We start from the raw sequence: 17,949 nt of genomic DNA on the forward strand, positions 1-17,949 counted from the left end.
ATTGACACCTAAACTCAAATCACAGTTTTCTTTTTAAAAATAAATTTTTACAGCAATTTCACTGAGTTTTGAGTATTTGGCTGTGTTAGAAAATAGATTAATTTACATTTTAGTCACCACAAATGCATCATAAACCAGAACGAAACAGACTTTTGAAATACCAATATAATTATTTGGAATAATAGGGAATTTATCTTTCCAACTAAGAAAAATTCTGTACAGAAATGTAGAAACAAATGTCAATATTTTTTCCAGTCTTTCCTTCTGATACAGGCAGTTGATCACAGGCAGTTAGTATTAAGAGTGATTTAAACAGTCACTGTCTTTTCATCAGCAATTTGGTCTATGGGTGAGTGTGCACCCCGGTATCCTGCAAGACCAGAGCAGTGGTTTGCTGAAACCATCTTCTGTTTGGTGGTCACTTAGAGCACCTGAGCTTGGAAGTAAAATCCAAGTAATGGAGAGTTGGCTCCTTCAGTTGTCTCGAGCACCATTGCTCGCAGCTGTCTCCTGAGATGTATCATCACGATGTTGTAATGTGAATGATGCCCTTGGGAGGAGTCAGTACTGCATATTGCTGTTTGTTGTAACCGGTGAATTACACCCGTTATTAAAATGGGTAGTGAAAGCATGTGCTTGGAGAAACTGTTAGTACCTCATTTTGTTAAATAACTAATACATCTAAGTGCTCTCATGTATATTGCCATGCCTCTGTGTATTTAATAAGACTGGCCTGAAGCTTTCCATATATTCTTCATAACTTCATGCAAGAAATGTTTTACCAGGCTTTTTATTTACTTGATTTGTTCTTTGAGCATGTTCTGTGCCCTTGCCTATATTCAGCAGAAATACTTAACCAAATAGATAATTTTTTTATTTAGTTCTTTGTTCTAGTAACAGCAGTTGTCAGGAATTATTTTTATTTTTCACATGCAGTTGAAAGGAACGAGAAAATCCATGCATGACATGGATTTTCAAAGGAAAGTGTCACAAGCAGGATATAAATGTATGCCTGTATGTGCAAATAGCAAATGAACAAAAGTGTAGTTGCAAGTGTGCCTTCTCTGGTAAAGTGTATTAGTGTGATATATTTAGGTAATGTGGTCCAGTGGGACAGGACATTGAGCTGGTTTGAAGAAAATGTAGCTCCTGTTCTGAGTTAGAAACTGGGACAGATCACACTGCTTCTCTGTGTCTTGTTTTTAATAAATGATACCAGAGCCCTAGATAATTTTAATTTATTTTTTTTAAATTAAATCCCTTGAGGGCAATAATGATAGTGCTGTATAAAGGCATAGTGCTGTTATTTATTATTGTGTAATATTAATATATTTACATGTGAGAATACAGAGACTATTTTGGATTTTAATTTAGACTTTGATGACCAAGTGCATTATCTTACTATATAATGCATATATTATCCATTTGTGAAAACAAATACAGTGCAATATGTATGTATTAAAATATATATTTCTAATCTAGGTCTTCTGTCGCAAATTATACAGTCAATTTTAATCTAAAAGTCAAATCTCCATAATAACATACCTGCCTTACATGGTTCCTCATCCTCCACGGATTCCCTTATTTTCCCTTCCTCCTTTCCATACATCCTATTTTCAGTTCCCTTTAAATTTTGTGTGTGTAATTTAAAGATGTGAATAATTTTAGGTTTTAAAGTAAAGGAGCAGTATTCCCTGAGAAATAAGGTGAGACTTTCAGAGACTTTTTCACACCAGCCTTTGAACATTTGATAGTAATGCTTTTGATGGCTTGGGCTATTTTCAGACTTGGTGATTGCTGAGTGAGATCTCTAAAACTTTCAGCCCTTTAGGTCTGAAATACATTTTAAAGAGAAAACTTATTTTCATTATCATGCCAGTAGGAAACATGCTGACTGCAACCTATGCCAGATCAGTATTTTATTGTTAAGGATAATTTCTTTGTATTGTGTTATAGTTGTCTTCAGTAACATTTTGGTTTTCTTTCTTATTTCAATATATGTTGATTTAGGACAAAATCAGTGGTGACTTTGTGAACAAGTACAGAGTTAAGGAGTTTACAATACACACAATTTAGAAATAGTCTGAGTTGCTGCTCACTGTTTAGGTATTTTCAAATCATTATGTGATGCTCCCTTTCTCAGATTTGATACTTTGCATTTTGACTCAGTGATACTTTTTAATGCCAAGAAATATGGATATATAGATATATATAAGCCTATATTATTAAAAAAATCAGAAAGTCTTTTATCACTTTCTTTAAAATGAAGATGAAGGGATTTTGAAGTTCAGTAAATTTCAAGGTACTGCCATAATTAATAGAAAATGTAGATTGTCTGAATGTAAAAATAAAGTTATTTACATAAGTTTTGACAAGATATTCTCAGGTTTAACAAAACTTCAAGATAAGGGGCTTTATTCTTTTTACTAGATGTCTCTGAAAAGTAATTGCATTTTTTTCTTTCTTTTTTATTAATGTTGCAGCTATTTTGTGCCTTTCAAGATGACAAGTACTTGTACATGGTAATGGAATACATGCCAGGTGGAGATCTTGTAAACCTTATGAGCAATTACGATGTGCCTGAGAAATGGGCCAAGTTCTACACAGCCGAAGTTGTTCTTGCTCTTGATGCAATTCACTCCATGGGCTTGATACACAGAGATGTGAAGCCTGACAATATGCTTTTAGATAAACATGGGCATCTGAAGCTGGCAGATTTTGGCACTTGTATGAAAATGGATGAAGTAAGTACTCAACTGAATAATTTATTATATATAAAACTGTAATTCTAGGGTTATTTTCTTATGAATTATAATGCACAAAAGAATGTTCATCAAATGGTGTACTTGGTTAGAAAGCTGTTTCTTGTCTTCTAGTTTTAAATATGAGTACTCTAAATAGTGTAATTTTTTTTATAATAAATTGTTCTGTCACACAGAAGAAGGATGTAAACTTACTTTTCGTTATTTCTGAAAGCACGTGTGTTTATGAATTTTTGAGGTTCATTTTTTTTTTTGCCAAATGTCTGAAAAGCTTATGAGATAACTCGTAGTTTCAGCATTAATAACCTTGGAACAGTTCATAGGCTGACATTTTTCTGTAAATGAAATTATTTTACAGGCAAAATACAGTCCAGTCCGTGTGTTTTCCTGTGTCTCATTGTTCTCATAGCATCCTCTAGTGGTCATTCAAATGAGGTTGCAGTAGGGCAGCAGTGGTATGTGATATGTTCATCAAAATTTGTTAGATATTTGTCAAGATGTCGTGCATTATAATTGTCCAGATTTTGTTACAGTCAAATACAGTTTTCTAATGAGATTGCATAAGAATATTTTTAACATGATGTAATACTTTATGTTATCAAAGGTGACTTAAAAACAAATCTACCTTTGAAGTTTGCATTCTTAAAATCTTCCCTGACAAACAGTGTTAGGCTGTAAATTACAGAATGTATTCTTCCTGTGAAAAATTCTAACAGATTCTAAAAAAACCCCATATATGAATGTGTGTTATGATTTGCCTGGCCTTTGAAAGGTTTCTGTATTAATATTGGCAAGGGTTACCCTGTTAAGCTTACTTGCTTTAGTGTTTTAGATTTTTCTGGGTATTGTTTTGAAGGTGCTTGATATAGTCTCTGCAACCTACTTAATTTGCATTTGCATCATTAAATTAATGTCTTCTCAGCTGTATCTAGAAGTACTGTCTCTGATTAGGTTGGGTTTTTTTCACATGCTAATATATTAACTTCACTGTACAACCGCAGCTGTTTATTGAAATTCAGTCTATTTAGTTTTGCTGATAATTTAATAACTATTGTTACCCTAAAGGCAGAGAGAATATTCACCTCCACTTGGATGATTTACTTGCCTGTATTCTAGGGGACAGCATTTACTTTAATTGAAAAAATTGAAAGTAGTACTTGGTCTCTTAATTCAGTCCTTAAAAAATTAACTTTGTTTTGAGTCAATAGACCGTAGATCTTAAGGGAATCTGTTGTTATCTGAAGAGACAATTAAAAAGCAGCAAAAAGTTCATAATATAAATCTAAAATGAAAGAGGGATCCTCTATGTTATTTTAGAGATCCCAGAAATGGTGGACCTAGGCCTTTCTTTCCATTTTCCTTTTCGCTGCTGTTGTTAAAAGAATGGAATACTAAAATGTGGATGACGATACTGTAAATGTCAGAAATGCTTGCATGTTTCTCATAAAGAATTACAGTGAGCTCCAGTTTAGACTGGGCATCATCAATGGACCAGTAATCTGCTAAAGAAATTAATTTTTTAACAGATTACATTTTAAGTTCTTCGTGTTTCTCAGACTCAGTGGAATGGCAAAAATTTTTTTTACAGGAAGCTTTAGAAGTTGAGAGATTCTGGATTGTCTCCAAATCTCATGCTACTTCTTACAAAACACGAACACATCCCAGCTGTGTAAATATAATATTGGTGTTGGCAGACTGATTTCTAGAAAATATAGCTTACCCAATACTTTTTTATTTTTTCGGATCTGGATTTCTTTTAGCAGTTGTGGACATTAGTATCTTCCTTATGCTGCCAGTAGCCCAGGAAAATTCTACTGCAATTTGGTTAGAGATTTTTCTGACCTTTGGTGTGGAATTGAAGTCAGTGTTCACTTAAGTCTGCCAGGCCAAACCTGACAGTTGCACTAGAATTCCTCCTTATCACTATGTGAAAAGAGTTGCTGCTAAGTGTTTTAGTGATCTTTTCCAGCATAAAAGGAACTCTTCTGTTTATATAACTCAGTTGTCATGATTTGAGGGTTTGTGGTGTTGGGTGGTTTGTTTTTTTTTTAATTTGTTGCCTTTTTTAAAATCTGCAATAAGGTGAGTATTTCTATTATTGTATAAAGAACAGAGCTGGCCTCAGAGGTTCAGTAGAAATTGTGGTTCCCTTTAGGTATTTAGGTCTGGTGAGGTCGATCAGGGCAGGTTTCACCAGGTGTCTAATCTTCAGGTTTTATGTAAGAAACTAGACAGTAATTGGCTTCGATAGGTATGGTAGGGCCAGTGTTTGCAGGCTCGGTACATGGCGCTGTCCTTGCCAACTGAGCTTTCAGAAGAGCACAGGTTTAGAGGCTACCTGTTGAAAACAGATGTGACCAAAAGAAGGCATATTTGCCATTTGGGATTATTACCTTGGCTCTGGCAGTTTCATTGAAAGAAGCAGTGTGTTCCTGTTTTTAGAACTCACTTCTTTCTCATTGAAGCTTATCCAAGACCCTGCTGGATCCTTCTTTCTTCAGTCCATTGTCTACAGCACACTGCACTAGCCTGTGTGCTGTGTTAACACCTAATATATGCTATCCTAATATTTTCACACAAGCACTCTCCAGCTCTTTTTACAGGAAGGAACTTAATGAGGAAGTAAAAGCCTGACTGTTTGCCTTGGTTCAAGACAGCAAGTCCTTCAGGTCTGATGGAGATCATCCTGAAGATGAAACCTGAATTGCTTTTCCTTCAGCAATACAATAATACTGAAGGATGCTGGGAAACACTGCAGCCTCACTGCCAAGTTGTCACGAGCTGTGACATGCTGTGTCTCCTGGACAGCCTATTTTTTAAAACTGTGCACTGTGCATCGCTCACAGAGCTGCAGGAGATGGGTTCCGAAATCCACCTTGATCTTTTGAGGTGATGAGGAAAGTTTCGGGTAAATCATTGGCCTGAAACTGAGAACTGTTATAGTAAGTGTGCTGCTCAGGCATAAAACAGAAGCTTAGTAATTGAAACACAGGAGTAATGAGTTGGCCTGAGAAAACAGCATCCTTTAGGTCTCTTCAGAGTGTAGAGACTGCCAGGGTGCCGTGTATTGCACAAAGAGGACATCCCTGTTTACTTGCCTTTGATGCCGGAGATCATAGAAGCGAGTCTGATGGTGATATTAAAGGTATCCAGTACTTAGAAATACATACAGAGCAACACTCAAGTTCTTTGAAAGAACAAGTGTGTAAATGAGAGGAACAGAAATCTGGGAATAGTATATGCAGATGATAATGGTCCAACCTTCACAGGGACATGATAGAATCCCCCATTGCTGGAGTTTTTTGTGATGCAGTTGATCGAGGTGCTACATAATCTTATATAGGCCATTTTCCCCACAACACGTTGGGTCAGATGATCTTTCAAGGTCCCTTCCAAGCCAGACTGTTCTGTGATCTGTGAATGCACTTTTAGATTAGTTCCTGAGACAGAAGGTAGAGAGTTTCATGGGGAGTAAGTACAACCAGCTCCATGTGCTTCAAAGTGGTATGGTCTATTGAAAACTGGTGTTAGGAAGAAGGGCCCTTTTTGCTGTAGAAATAGTTGTTTGTTTTACTGTTCAGTTCTTTGGCGTCTCATCTGAAAACTTAAGGTGTTATTACTTGGAGTTCTTTAGCATCTGTAATGTCATTGCAAAGAACTTTCCTTGTTGCTACATACCAGCCAGATTTGGGTTTGGCTGGTTTTGGCACAGCCTTTGCTTTGTTTGCTTAAGACTTCATAAAATATCAACATCTGTAACATATTAAAAAGTGTCCTTGCTTTGGTGTATTAATTATAGAGGGGTGGGAAATGGTGTGTTATTAAGTGCTTAGGTGTCAAGGTGATGTTCAGAAAAAGTTCTTTCAGAACTGTTTTGTTTACTTTGTTTTTAAGTATCTCCTTACCTGGGGAGGGATTTGGGTGGCTTCAACCAGTCTTGACTGAGCAAAAATTCAGACTTTTCCTTGTAATTTTGCATTTGGATAAGGAAGAGATAGACACATGCCAGTGTTGAAGGCCTCATTAAGATGCCACAGTCTTACTAGATGAGCAGAATTACATAACCCTAGAGCAATTCCTCCTGAGCTCAAAGCAAAGAGAGGCTTAAGCTTCAGAGAAGACATGTAGGTTAGTGCACAAGTGCTGTTACAAGCAGCATATTCAAATAGTCATTCCCGCCATGTGCCAGATCCATTTTTGAATGCTCTTAACTTCAGATTTTTGGAACCTTTGGGCTTCAGTTTATTTCCACTGTTGAAATGTCTTTATGGGTTTTTTTGACCCATGAATGCATTAGGTCTTCTGAAAAGTATTAACTTCATTTTCTTATCCCAGGGATGAATAGCTTATGTGCTATCTCATCCATAGTATAGAAGGCAAAAGTTAACCTGCTCTTCATTCTGTAACTGAGAAGTTAAAACTTCTTCAGGTTTCAGCTTTAGCATAGAGTTGTAGAAGATGATAGGCATTTGCCAGGAGGACAGGCAGTAGGTCTCTACAGTATTTAGTCATCCCTTTAGTTTTTGCCTGCTGGTTCATGACTCTCTGTGTTCTGGTTTAGTACAGAAATAAAAGCTTTTGACAGTTCATATTGTGTATGAAAAGGAATATTACAATGTGGTGTGTGAGTTTTACACATCAGTACAATTCCCAAAGCAAAACGTTTCTCTTACTTTCTTTAAATATGTATTTTGACTTTAGTTATTGCTACTAATATTCTATATCAATATTCGTAAATAATACTCATTGCTGTTCATGCTGATGGCAAAATGCATGAAGAACTTTGTAAGATGACTGAGATTTCAGATTTAGAAACAGAATAAAAGATGAGTGTATTTTTGGTACTTCTCTAACTTCATCCAGAATTTCATTTCATTCATCCATCTGGTCTCTGAGGAGTGAATACAGTGAATTTGACTAAAGGAAACAAGGCTTATAACTCTGAACTAGAATGCTGGCAGATCTGGTTGATGCTTCTGCGTCACTTAGCCCCTGCATTTTCAGTCTCTCAGCATGAAGCAAAGGGAATGAGGAATCATTCCATTAATACAACTGTGGCATTACGTTAATTAAAAAAAAAATGAAAAAGAGCTTTCCTGTTCTTTAAAAATAGCTTTTCCTTTTAGTCTGTAATTAAAAAACAAAGTGTAACTATAAAAATTTACCTCAAACTTGATTTATTGTCTGAATTGGACAAAATTGTTACGTATCTGCAATGTAGGGCCTAGAATTCCTAACTTGTCAAAATGATTCTAAAGTTTGTCCCTGAATTCAATAAGGAGCAGTCTGTTATGGTGTGTAGCTTCATATTGAAACCAATGGTAAAAATAATAAAATTGGTCAATTTTGGAAAGAGGTAGTCAAGAGAAATCACTGTGAAGTAGGCAAGGGGTGACCACATTACCAGACAATGTCATTTCAGTCCATATTGGTTTTGAATAAAAAAGTAGTCTTTCAAACATACTCGTCAAACAAATATTTTAGGCTATATTTTGTATGGTTTTCTGCTCTCCTAATAGATTACTTGTTTAAAGACTCAGAAGTATTTTGGACTGAGCTGTTTGTGTTCTTCTGTTGCACAGACAGGAATGGTGCGCTGCGACACGGCCGTGGGAACCCCCGACTACATATCGCCCGAAGTTCTGAAGTCGCAGGGGGGTGATGGTTACTATGGACGGGAATGTGACTGGTGGTCTGTAGGGGTGTTCCTTTTTGAGATGTTAGTTGGTAAGTAGTAATTCAGTCTGCTAATGAGATTATCATTGAAGTCTTCATTGTCCCTTTAGCTGTGCTTTGCTGCTCAGGGACTGGTTGTACCTCACTAACAGCTTCTGACTTTTGGCTGATGCTGTGGTTTCATTTCTGTTCTCTTTGCCCTCTGTCACTCTTACGCTGTGACAGCTGTTTGCGTGCGTGCTCAGTGATTAGTTCCCTGACTCGATTCAGCTTAAAACTAATTCTTAGAATAGTTTTAACTGGGGTCAGCTACCTCACCAACTCGTGAAGGTTTATGCCACATCAAGCAGTACTGAGTTTGCAGGACCACAGATATGAGAAAGGAGTGGAAAGGGCAGGACTGTCCTTTTCTTTTCTCCTCTTCTTTTTTCCCACAGCATGTCAGTGTCTTCTGTTAGATCAAAATGCAAAACTATGGCTTGATTCTTTCTTCTATGCTTGAGTCAGGATTTTCCAGTAAGATACACCAGACTGCCATGGCAACGAACATAGAATATAATCTGTTAAGGAGATGAGTCATCTACCTCTTAATATGTAGTGAGGATCAATTTTATAGTCTGGTAGCAAAATACTGATTATAGAAGGATGGAATTGAACATATAATTATTAAAAATCCAAATCAGCATGTTCTGGTATATTTGATGCTTCTGGTATCCTAAGCTAGGAAAGACATTTGGATATAAAAAGCTGTTACAATTTCTATGTCTTTCAGAATTGAGGCACTTTGACTTTAGAGTGTTTTATAATGATTAGTCTCTAATGAACAGTTTTAGCAATAAAGAAAATTATTCAATTATTAAAATATTGGACATAGCTGTCCAGAATTTTCTTCTCAGAGCCTCCCTTTTTTTCCTCTTGTATCTAGGAGGGAAATATTACTTAATTGCTCCATCTATTTTTGTCTGTGCTCACATATCAGATTCTGCCTGTGGTCTTCTAAAACTTTGCACTTCAAAGAAATCACAGAAAGTGTTCCGTTGTTCTGGTTTTAGTAAAGCCACAGTACTAATGAAAATGGTAATTTTATTATGAGAATTAAAATTTTATTGTGCCCTTGACTAAAAGGTAAAATGTTGGTCACAGGATGAATCCTAACGATAGTTCAGTGACTTTAGATAGTTTTAAGGTGTGTCCAAAATCAAAGCTGTTTCTGGGACAGAAGACAATTGAGAAGAGGAAGGTTGGGAGAGTGAGGCAGCAGCAAGTATCAGTGATCCCCACCTGCAATGCACTGGTATGGCACCCTAATGAATTTACTAAAAGTTTAGAAGTTTAGTTCAAGCTGGTGTGTACTAATTCCTTATTATGCCATAAAATGACAGGAGGAGACTCAAGTTAGGATTATTACATTTGTATTTTTTGAAAGCAGAATGTTTTTTGTCCGTTGGTCCGTTTGTACGTTTTTTTCATGTACTTGGCTTTTGAAATATTCAGTTCCTTGATGGAAGGCTGCAGCCAGCAAGGCTGTCCTGCCAGGTGGTCCCTGCCTGCACACAGCACACTGGGACGGAGAAAGGAGCCTAGCTCATGCAATCAGTTGTTTGCCTTCCCTATTAAACCTATGGATTAGTTGGGAGAAAAAGCATTTCTGTGAAAGTTGCAGCTTCTTGATTACAGACCCGAACCATTAGTAAGTTCAGAATGTTGTCAGTTAATTTGAGTGTCAGTTGCCTTCATCCCTTCCAATTCTTTTCACTTGTCCCAGTTTTACCTTTCTTAATTCTGTTTTCTTTGTGAATATCTTTAGAGCCTATGCTGCAAACCTCTGGGTGGGAAAGGTCTATGATTTTAGAAGCCACCTGCCATGTTAATATGGGCACCAAAGCTAATTAATTTGTCAGTGAGCAAGATTTAATAATATGGCTTTAACAGTGCAGTAACACGCTGGGAAGGCTCCTGCTCAGAGCTGACTTGCCTTAGGCAGGGTAGGCCTGTCATGCCTCTGAAATGGTCTTTGGAGAGCTTTGGTTTATTCTTTCCAACAAATGTGCATTAGCAAATCTTTAGTGAGTTGTGGTCCATTTTACCCATGGAGTGTTTAAAGGTGGGGATTTAAGTGGGTGTCAGCCGTCATGTAAATTAGAAAACACAGTGAGAGTCTTTAGATAGAACAAAAGGTGTAATTCGCTGGGCAAAATTTTGGTATTGATAGGCAGGATAGAAAATGGTGTAGTTTCTAATACAGGCATTTTAGGAAAGGAATATTTTTAGTAGTATACATTATTTTTGCATCCCAATTTTACTGTTTCGTTTTTTTTTTTAAATAGACTATTTTTGGTAAACTGCTTGTAGACTTTTCTTTATATCTTTTCTCTTACTCAACTTACATGACTCAAAATTACAGTCAATTTGCTATTTTATTTTCAGGCGATACTCCTTTTTATGCAGACTCACTAGTAGGAACATACAGTAAAATTATGGATCATAAGAACTCATTACATTTCCCGGATGACGTGGAAATCTCTAAGCATGCGAAGAACCTTATCTGTGCCTTTTTAACTGATAGGTAAGTGCATGTGTTTTTCTGTTACTATTTTTTATTTTGGATGGTATTGGCTGTATTTATTTTGGATGGTACATTGTAAAAATTAATTCCTTCCATTACTTTTCCTAATCTCTGTCCACATCTCTTCTGCAAAACCTTCTGTTCTCTAGTTTTTCTTTTGGGGTGTTTTTTCCAGGTATTGTATTTTATTTGTATGAGCAGTTCTGACAGCTCTTGTTAACAACACAGTTTGTGCTGGACAAATCCTTCCAATTGCAGTGTGTAATACAGTTACAAACCTGTAAGACTGAAAGTAATTTGTAAACTCCAAGGCAGGGACGAAATTGTTGTGCTCAATGTCTGTGTGGGTGTTACTTATGAAAAATGAAAGCAAGTACTTCTCTGAAAGTAAGCATGCATTTATGAGTTTGTTTAAGGTTTCTTGGAATGTTTGAATTTTTAGTTTTTATTTGCTTTGTTGCATTAATTGATAAGTATAGCTAACAAATCTGCAAGAGTATTGTTTTGGCTACAAATAGGTCCTCGAAGTTTGTCTTTATGGAATGGAGCCATTTATTGAAATTAAACTATGTAAGCTTGTTCTTAACCTGAACACTTATATTTTCTGCAGTTTGAGAAAGCCCAGATGATCTTTGATTTCTTTGATTTAAAAGAACAACACTGTAGACCCACAGTTAACTCTGGATCGGTGATGCCTTCTTATGCTTTTTCACCTGAACCCAGCTGGAGCAAGAGCATATAGAATGAGGGATTAGGAAAACAAATGGTTTTATAATGGGTTTTGCATTCAAAGAGAGATTGTTTGCTCTACTGAGCATGATTGCAGTTGCTCAGGAAGGATGTGCTTTAATTTAGCAGCATTTTTCACCCTTAGTAGCTGAAGGGTACAGAGAAAATATGAGTAGAATTTAATAATGTAAATGTGGCGAGGTGTGTTTCCACTACGTGTGTCCCTCTTCCTGTTTATATTTAACACAGTGCTTGAGCGATTTATTTGAAACAGATGCTTGCTCTCTGTCTGCGTGATCACTGCTGAAGCACTTAAAGGACTAAGCATCGGCCCTGTGATTTACTGCTGCTTTTCCATGCATTGTTTTTATGTCCTGTTCCTGTACATAGTTTCAAGAGAGACTCTTCTGTTCAAACTAAAAGTTTCTTGTTGCTCTTAAGATTTACTTCACTGCAAATATCAGCAAAAGACGTGTCAGGGTTAGTTGTGGGGCAGAGGATGAAATTCTTAAAATATTTATTTTAGTCCAGCTTTGAATAACTGTTCTGTGCAGTAGGTTAGACCTTCCTTCACTTGCGTCTTACGGTTTGTCATGTGGTTTGGCAGACACGGAACTTCTGCAGTTTTATTTCCCCCAAGGGTGTTGAGTTTTTGTTTGTGTTTTTAGGTTTTTCTTAGTTTTTGCCTCAGTGTTCTCTGTCTTGCTTTACTCCCCACGTGGCAGACTCCAAATTCTGGACATTTTAGCAGTCGCAAGGAGAGCGCATGCTAAGAATCAGAGTATGTTTTATATAAGAAACTAAAGATTAGTGGTTGGTGGTTTTTAAATTTTGTTTTTTATCTGACCATTAGTGTGGTTAACGCAGACAGTCTTTACTGAAAGTTTCATTGCTGCTTGTGAACAAGTCAGAATTTAAATAACAACAAACTAAGCCAAAAAAAAAAGAAGCTCGTTTCCCTAATGTGACTTTGGCTGAATTGGTATGTTTAGGGATGTTCGACTCGGGAGAAATGGGGTAGAAGAAATAAAGCATCACCCTTTCTTCAAAAGCGATCAGTGGAACTGGGACAACATTCGAGAGAGTGAGTAAATTAGCTTACAAGTTCTATTTTATTCAGTATTTGCAATAGTAGAAATGAGGAAAAAACGTTAGGCTGTATAAATGAAGTATTTTCTATCTATCAAAAATCTTACTCAACCTTTCATATTTATCATTTGTATTATGAAAACTCATGTTAGTTAGGGTTAGTAAATACACATTTTTCCTACTAGGATTATCCTCATCTTTATCATGCTTTTAATGTAGACATTTCCATTTTAAATAAAGGAATTGGATGTTTCAGAATTTTAACTAAAAAGAATGCATGTTTCTCTTTTCCTTTTGTTGTTTTGTGTTATGGGCTTTTTCATTTTGATTTGGGATTTTTTTGATCTTCTCGTAGTTAAGAGAGTAGTTTGACAGTGGTCTTGTCAGTTTTACTGCTTTTCATTTAAGGTGTTGAGAACCTGATAGCTTTAGGTAAAAAAAGCAAAGTGTGTCAGTTCAGCTCACGAGCTTGATCGTAACTTCTAAAGTTACATATTTACTAAGGTTTCTTAAAATGCTGATTGTATTAGAGTTCTATTCTCAAACGTGATCACCTGAGCAAATATGTCTTGCATATTAGATAGTCTATGCATGAAACAACTAATACAAAAATAGATTGCTCTAGAAAAAATTGTGCACAGTAATATTTCCAGATCTGTTGTCTGGTTAATACATATTTAACTACAAGTTATTTAAGGACAACTTATAATATAGTCTTTTAACATTATAGAGATACCAGTATATAGCAAGTGACTGAATCTTGGAGTGAAGTTCATCTTTTCTCCCCTTTTTATAGCTGCTGCTCCTGTTGTTCCTGAGCTCAGCAGTGATATAGATAGCAGTAATTTTGATGACATTGAGGACGACAAGGGAGACGTGGAAACCTTCCCAATCCCCAAAGCCTTCGTGGGAAACCAGCTGCCTTTCATAGGATTTACCTACTATAGAGACAATTTGTATGTGATACTTTAATATACATTTTTAGAAAAATACCTGCACATTTTTCTTGTATTCTCTTTTCACTCTAGATTCATAATTTATTCCTTACATTATATTCATTTATGTCCAGTTGGGAAGATACAAAATGCTAAGCTTGAGTAAAATAATTTGTTACTGTTTTGGTTATTTTGATAACTGTGATTAAACACAGTATTTTTATATGCACAGAATTATACAATATCTTAAAAAATTGTTTAGGGTTAAAATACTGATAGATTTGTAATTTACTTCTAAAAAGGCTTTTTATTAGTTATTTTAGAAAAAAGTTTACACAAGATAACTTTCTAGAATTAAACTTGAATAATTAAAAAGTAATTGTATTAATTAAAAGATCATAAGCTGCTGTGGATTTGGAAACATGCTATACTTCAGTTAAGGAAAGATTCAAATCACAAAGATGCACTAAGACTGAAATAAAACAAGCTTCATTCTGAGAGGAGCATAGGACAAATTAAGGCTTGAGAGAATTGATTAAAATGGCAAGATTGCCAGAGTTGTTGGAAACTTGAATAAGAGCTGGAGGGATTTGTTTTTGTTTTTGACAGGTTGCTAAGTGACTCCTCTCAGTCTTGCAGAGAAAATGAATCTGTGCAATCTAGTAAAAATGAGGTTAGTGCCTTTCTTCTTCAGTATTAACGGTATGCTTAACTAATTTTGTTAAGTCTGTTAAGAAAAGACAAAGCCTAAAATAAGTTTTCAAGCAGTTTTGTGGGGGGGCTTTTTATCTTTTAGTGATCCTCAATAAAAATGATATTTTCTATTTACAGGACAGCAAGGAGGTAAGTATATTATTTGAATTATGAAAAGAATAGAAAAATTCCTACATAATTTTATGTGGATGTGATGTATCTTAAATGTTTATTCACCAAATTGTTAGCAGTAAACCAGTTGTATTTTGAAACAGTTGTACTCAAGTGTTAAGGTACTGTAGTATACAGGGGAATGAATACAGGTTTTTCTCAAATTCTTTTGGCATCTAGAATTTTTTGGAAATCCAATGCCTAAAGCTCTGTTTGCTACAGACAGCATCACTCTGGGAAGATTCCACAGTTGCCTGAGCGATTCATGACTGATTTATTCAGAGTTTGGAAAAATAAATTGTCACCTGCAGTGATAAAGGAATGTTTAAATCATACTCCAGTTGGAGTGTATGGAGCATGTTTATCCAGCTTTTGAAGATTGACAATTGAATTTAAATATGCATATGACAGGAAAATGTTATAGAATTTTCATGTACTTATTTCATTATGTTACTTAAACATTTGTATTATTCAAGTGTAGATAGTATATTGTTAACATTTCTTAAAACTTACAGTTCCTTTTCAAAGTTTAAAAAATAAATAAAGGAAATGCATTTTGTATTGATCAGCTAAATTTAAATGCAAATGTTTATTACACTCCACTTCCTTCCTGTCACTGCTGAATAGATGAATAGTTTTAGAACTTCCCTTTTAAAAAGAAATGGTCCTGCTGTTCAAAATACATATTGTCACATTCGTGACATTTGCTTTATGTTGTGATAGTAAATGCAGATGGTAACATTCTGCATTTGACTTCTGACAACTTTTTTATTTGTATTTTCTCAAGTGATGAATCTCCAGTTTTGATGTCTTTTTCAGTGTCCCTGTTCTGGGAATCCTCTAACTGTAATAACTGTAAAGTGTTTTAGAAAACCACGTTTTTACATTTCATGTTTGGAGGGTAGAGGAAGAGGGGGAAGGGAGGAAAATAAATGCATGTGAAAGCCGGAAGTCATGAGATTAATCCAAAATTTATTATTTATAATTTATTTCATGAATATTTGGGTACTGGACTCACATTTTTTAAAAAATATTTTATTAAGCAAAACTAAAGTAAGGATAATAAAAAGTGTTTTTATAAATACATTAATAGCAAAAGGAGGGGCAAAGAAAACCTACATTCTTTACTGGACCTGGGGGAGAACATAGTTACCAAGGATGCAGAAAAGGCTGAGGTACTTAACACCTTCTTTGCTTCAGTTTTCAACAATAAGACAGGTTGTCCTTAGGACAGCTGGCCTCCTGAGCAGGTAGGCAGGGACAAGGAGCCAAATAGTCCCCCTGTAGTCCAGGAGGAAGCAGTGACCTGCTGAGTCACTTGGATCTTCACAAGTCTATGGGACCAGATGGGATCCATCCTAGGTTGATGAGGGAGCTAGTGGAAGAGCTTGCCAAACTGCTCTCCATCATTTATCAACAGTCCTGGCTCACTGGGGAAGTTCCAGAAAACTGGAAGGTGGCCAGTGTGACGCCCATCCATAAGAAGGGCTGGAAGGAGGATCTGGGAAACTGCAGGCCTGTCAGCTTGGGATCAGTGCCCAGCAAGGTTATGGAACAATCATCTTGAGTGTGATCACACAGCACCTACAGGATGGCCGGGGGGTTAAGACCCAGCCAGCACGGGTTTAGGTGGGGCAGGTCCTACCTGACCAACCTGATCTCCTTTTCATGACCAAGTGATCTGCCTGGTGGATGAGGGGAAGGCTGTGCATGTAGTCTACCTGGACTTCAGCAAAGCCTTTGACACCATCTCCCATAGCATACTCCTGAAAAAGCTGGCAGCCCACAGCTTGGACAGAGGCACTCTCTGCTGGGTTAAGAATTGACTGGAGGGCTGGGCCCAGAAAGTGGTCTTGAATGGTGCTACATCCAGATGGTGTCTGGTCACTAGTGGTGTCCCCTAGGGATCAGTGTTGGGCCCAGTTCTATTTAATATCTTTATTGATGATCTGGATGAGGGGATCGAGTCTACCATTAGCCAGATTTGCAGATGACACTAAGATGGAGAGGAAGGTCGATCTGCTGGAGAGTAGAAGGGCTCTGCAGAGGGACCTGCACAGGCTGCATAGAAGGGCTGAATGCAATGGTATGGGGTTCAACAAGTGCCAAGTGCCAGGTCCTCCACTTTGGCCACAACAACCCCCTGCAGCACTACAGGGTGGGCACAGAGTGGCTGGAGAGCAGCCAGACAGAAAGGGACCGGGTGGGGTGTTGGTTGACAGTGGCTGAACGTGAGCCAGCAGTGTGCCCAGGTGGCCAAGAAGGCCAGTGGCATCGTGGCCTGTATTAGGAACAGTGTGTCCAGCAGGACTAGGGAAGTGATTCTTCCCTCGTACTTGGCACTAGTTAGGCCGCACATCAAGTACTGTGTCCAGTTCTGGGCCTCTCATTTCAGGAAGGATATTGAGGTGCTGGAGCAGGTCCAGAGAAGAGCAACAAGGCTGGTGAAGGGTCTGGAGCACAACTCCTGTGAGGAGAGGCTGAGGAAGCTGGAGTCATTCAACCTGGAGAAGAGGAGGCTCAGGGGAGACCTCATCTCTCTCTACAACTTCCTGAAAGGAGATTGTAGACAGTTGGGGATTGGCAACCAGAAATAGGACAAGAGGACACAGTCTTATGCTGCTCCATAAGGGGAGGTTTAGGTTAGACATTAGGAGGAGTTTTTTCACAGAAGGAGTGAATGAGCATTGGAATGGGCTGCCCAGGAGGTGGTGGAGTCACTGTCCCTAGAGGTGTTTAGGAAGGACTGGATGTTGCAGTTAGTGCCATGGTCTAGTTGACATGGTGGTGTTAGGTCATAGGTTGTACTCAGTGATCTCAGAGGTCTCTTCCAACCCAGTTGATTCTGAGAAAACAAAGCATTTCCAAACCTGAAAAGTGTTCATTAGATTCCAAAGGAGTAAGACTAAGAAATTCTTCTTCAGGTAAGGTCACTGAACATGTTTAGTCATCTGAATATTGTCCACTTTGGTCATGTGCCCCCCCTTCTTATTTTTTCATTTCATTTAGAAAAGGCTATCCCAAAAAATCTGCTGCAGTGGACAGTCTCTGGCTACAGAGAACAGCAAAGGGCCGGTAACAATATTCTTTCCCCATATAAATTTTATGACTCACAATCTGTGGCACATAATTCTGTGATGGTTTGATTTAATGCAGCATGCAGCAAATTTTGTTGCTATGGATCTGTATCTTTTAAATCATCTGAATTAATGCCTTCTAGTGATGGTTTTAAAATAATATAGTGGAAGATTGAATTAATTTTCCTTGCTTTCCCTTATTTTGTTATTTAATTGAATTACATTTGTTTTATGTGGTAACATTTTTATAT

The 17,949-nt window shown here is 37.1% G+C and overlaps 1 protein-coding gene across 3 annotated transcripts in view; it reads left to right on the forward strand.

Annotated features, from left to right (window-relative positions):
- ROCK2 (Rho associated coiled-coil containing protein kinase 2) overlaps positions 1–17,949 on the forward strand; it is a 107,669-nt gene that overhangs the window by 58,203 nt on the left and 31,517 nt on the right. For 2 of the 3 annotated variants that reach the window (XM_017818086.1, XM_017818088.1), the window contains exons 5-11: positions 2,484–2,744; positions 8,345–8,489; positions 10,866–11,004; positions 12,726–12,817; positions 13,619–13,778; positions 14,367–14,430; positions 17,631–17,696. In XM_017818086.1, coding sequence (XP_017673575.1) covers positions 2,484–2,744; positions 8,345–8,489; positions 10,866–11,004; positions 12,726–12,817; positions 13,619–13,778; positions 14,367–14,430; positions 17,631–17,696 — 927 coding nt within the window. The remainder of the gene's footprint in view (positions 1–2,483; positions 2,745–8,344; positions 8,490–10,865; positions 11,005–12,725; positions 12,818–13,618; positions 13,779–14,366; positions 14,431–17,630; positions 17,697–17,949) is intronic. The other variant, XM_017818087.1, reaches the window with a different exon arrangement.

This window comes from Lepidothrix coronata, unplaced genomic scaffold (genome assembly GCF_001604755.1).
Source record: "Lepidothrix coronata isolate B3197 unplaced genomic scaffold, Lepidothrix_coronata-1.0 Scaffold65, whole genome shotgun sequence".
Lineage (NCBI taxonomy): Eukaryota > Metazoa > Chordata > Aves > Passeriformes > Pipridae > Lepidothrix > Lepidothrix coronata.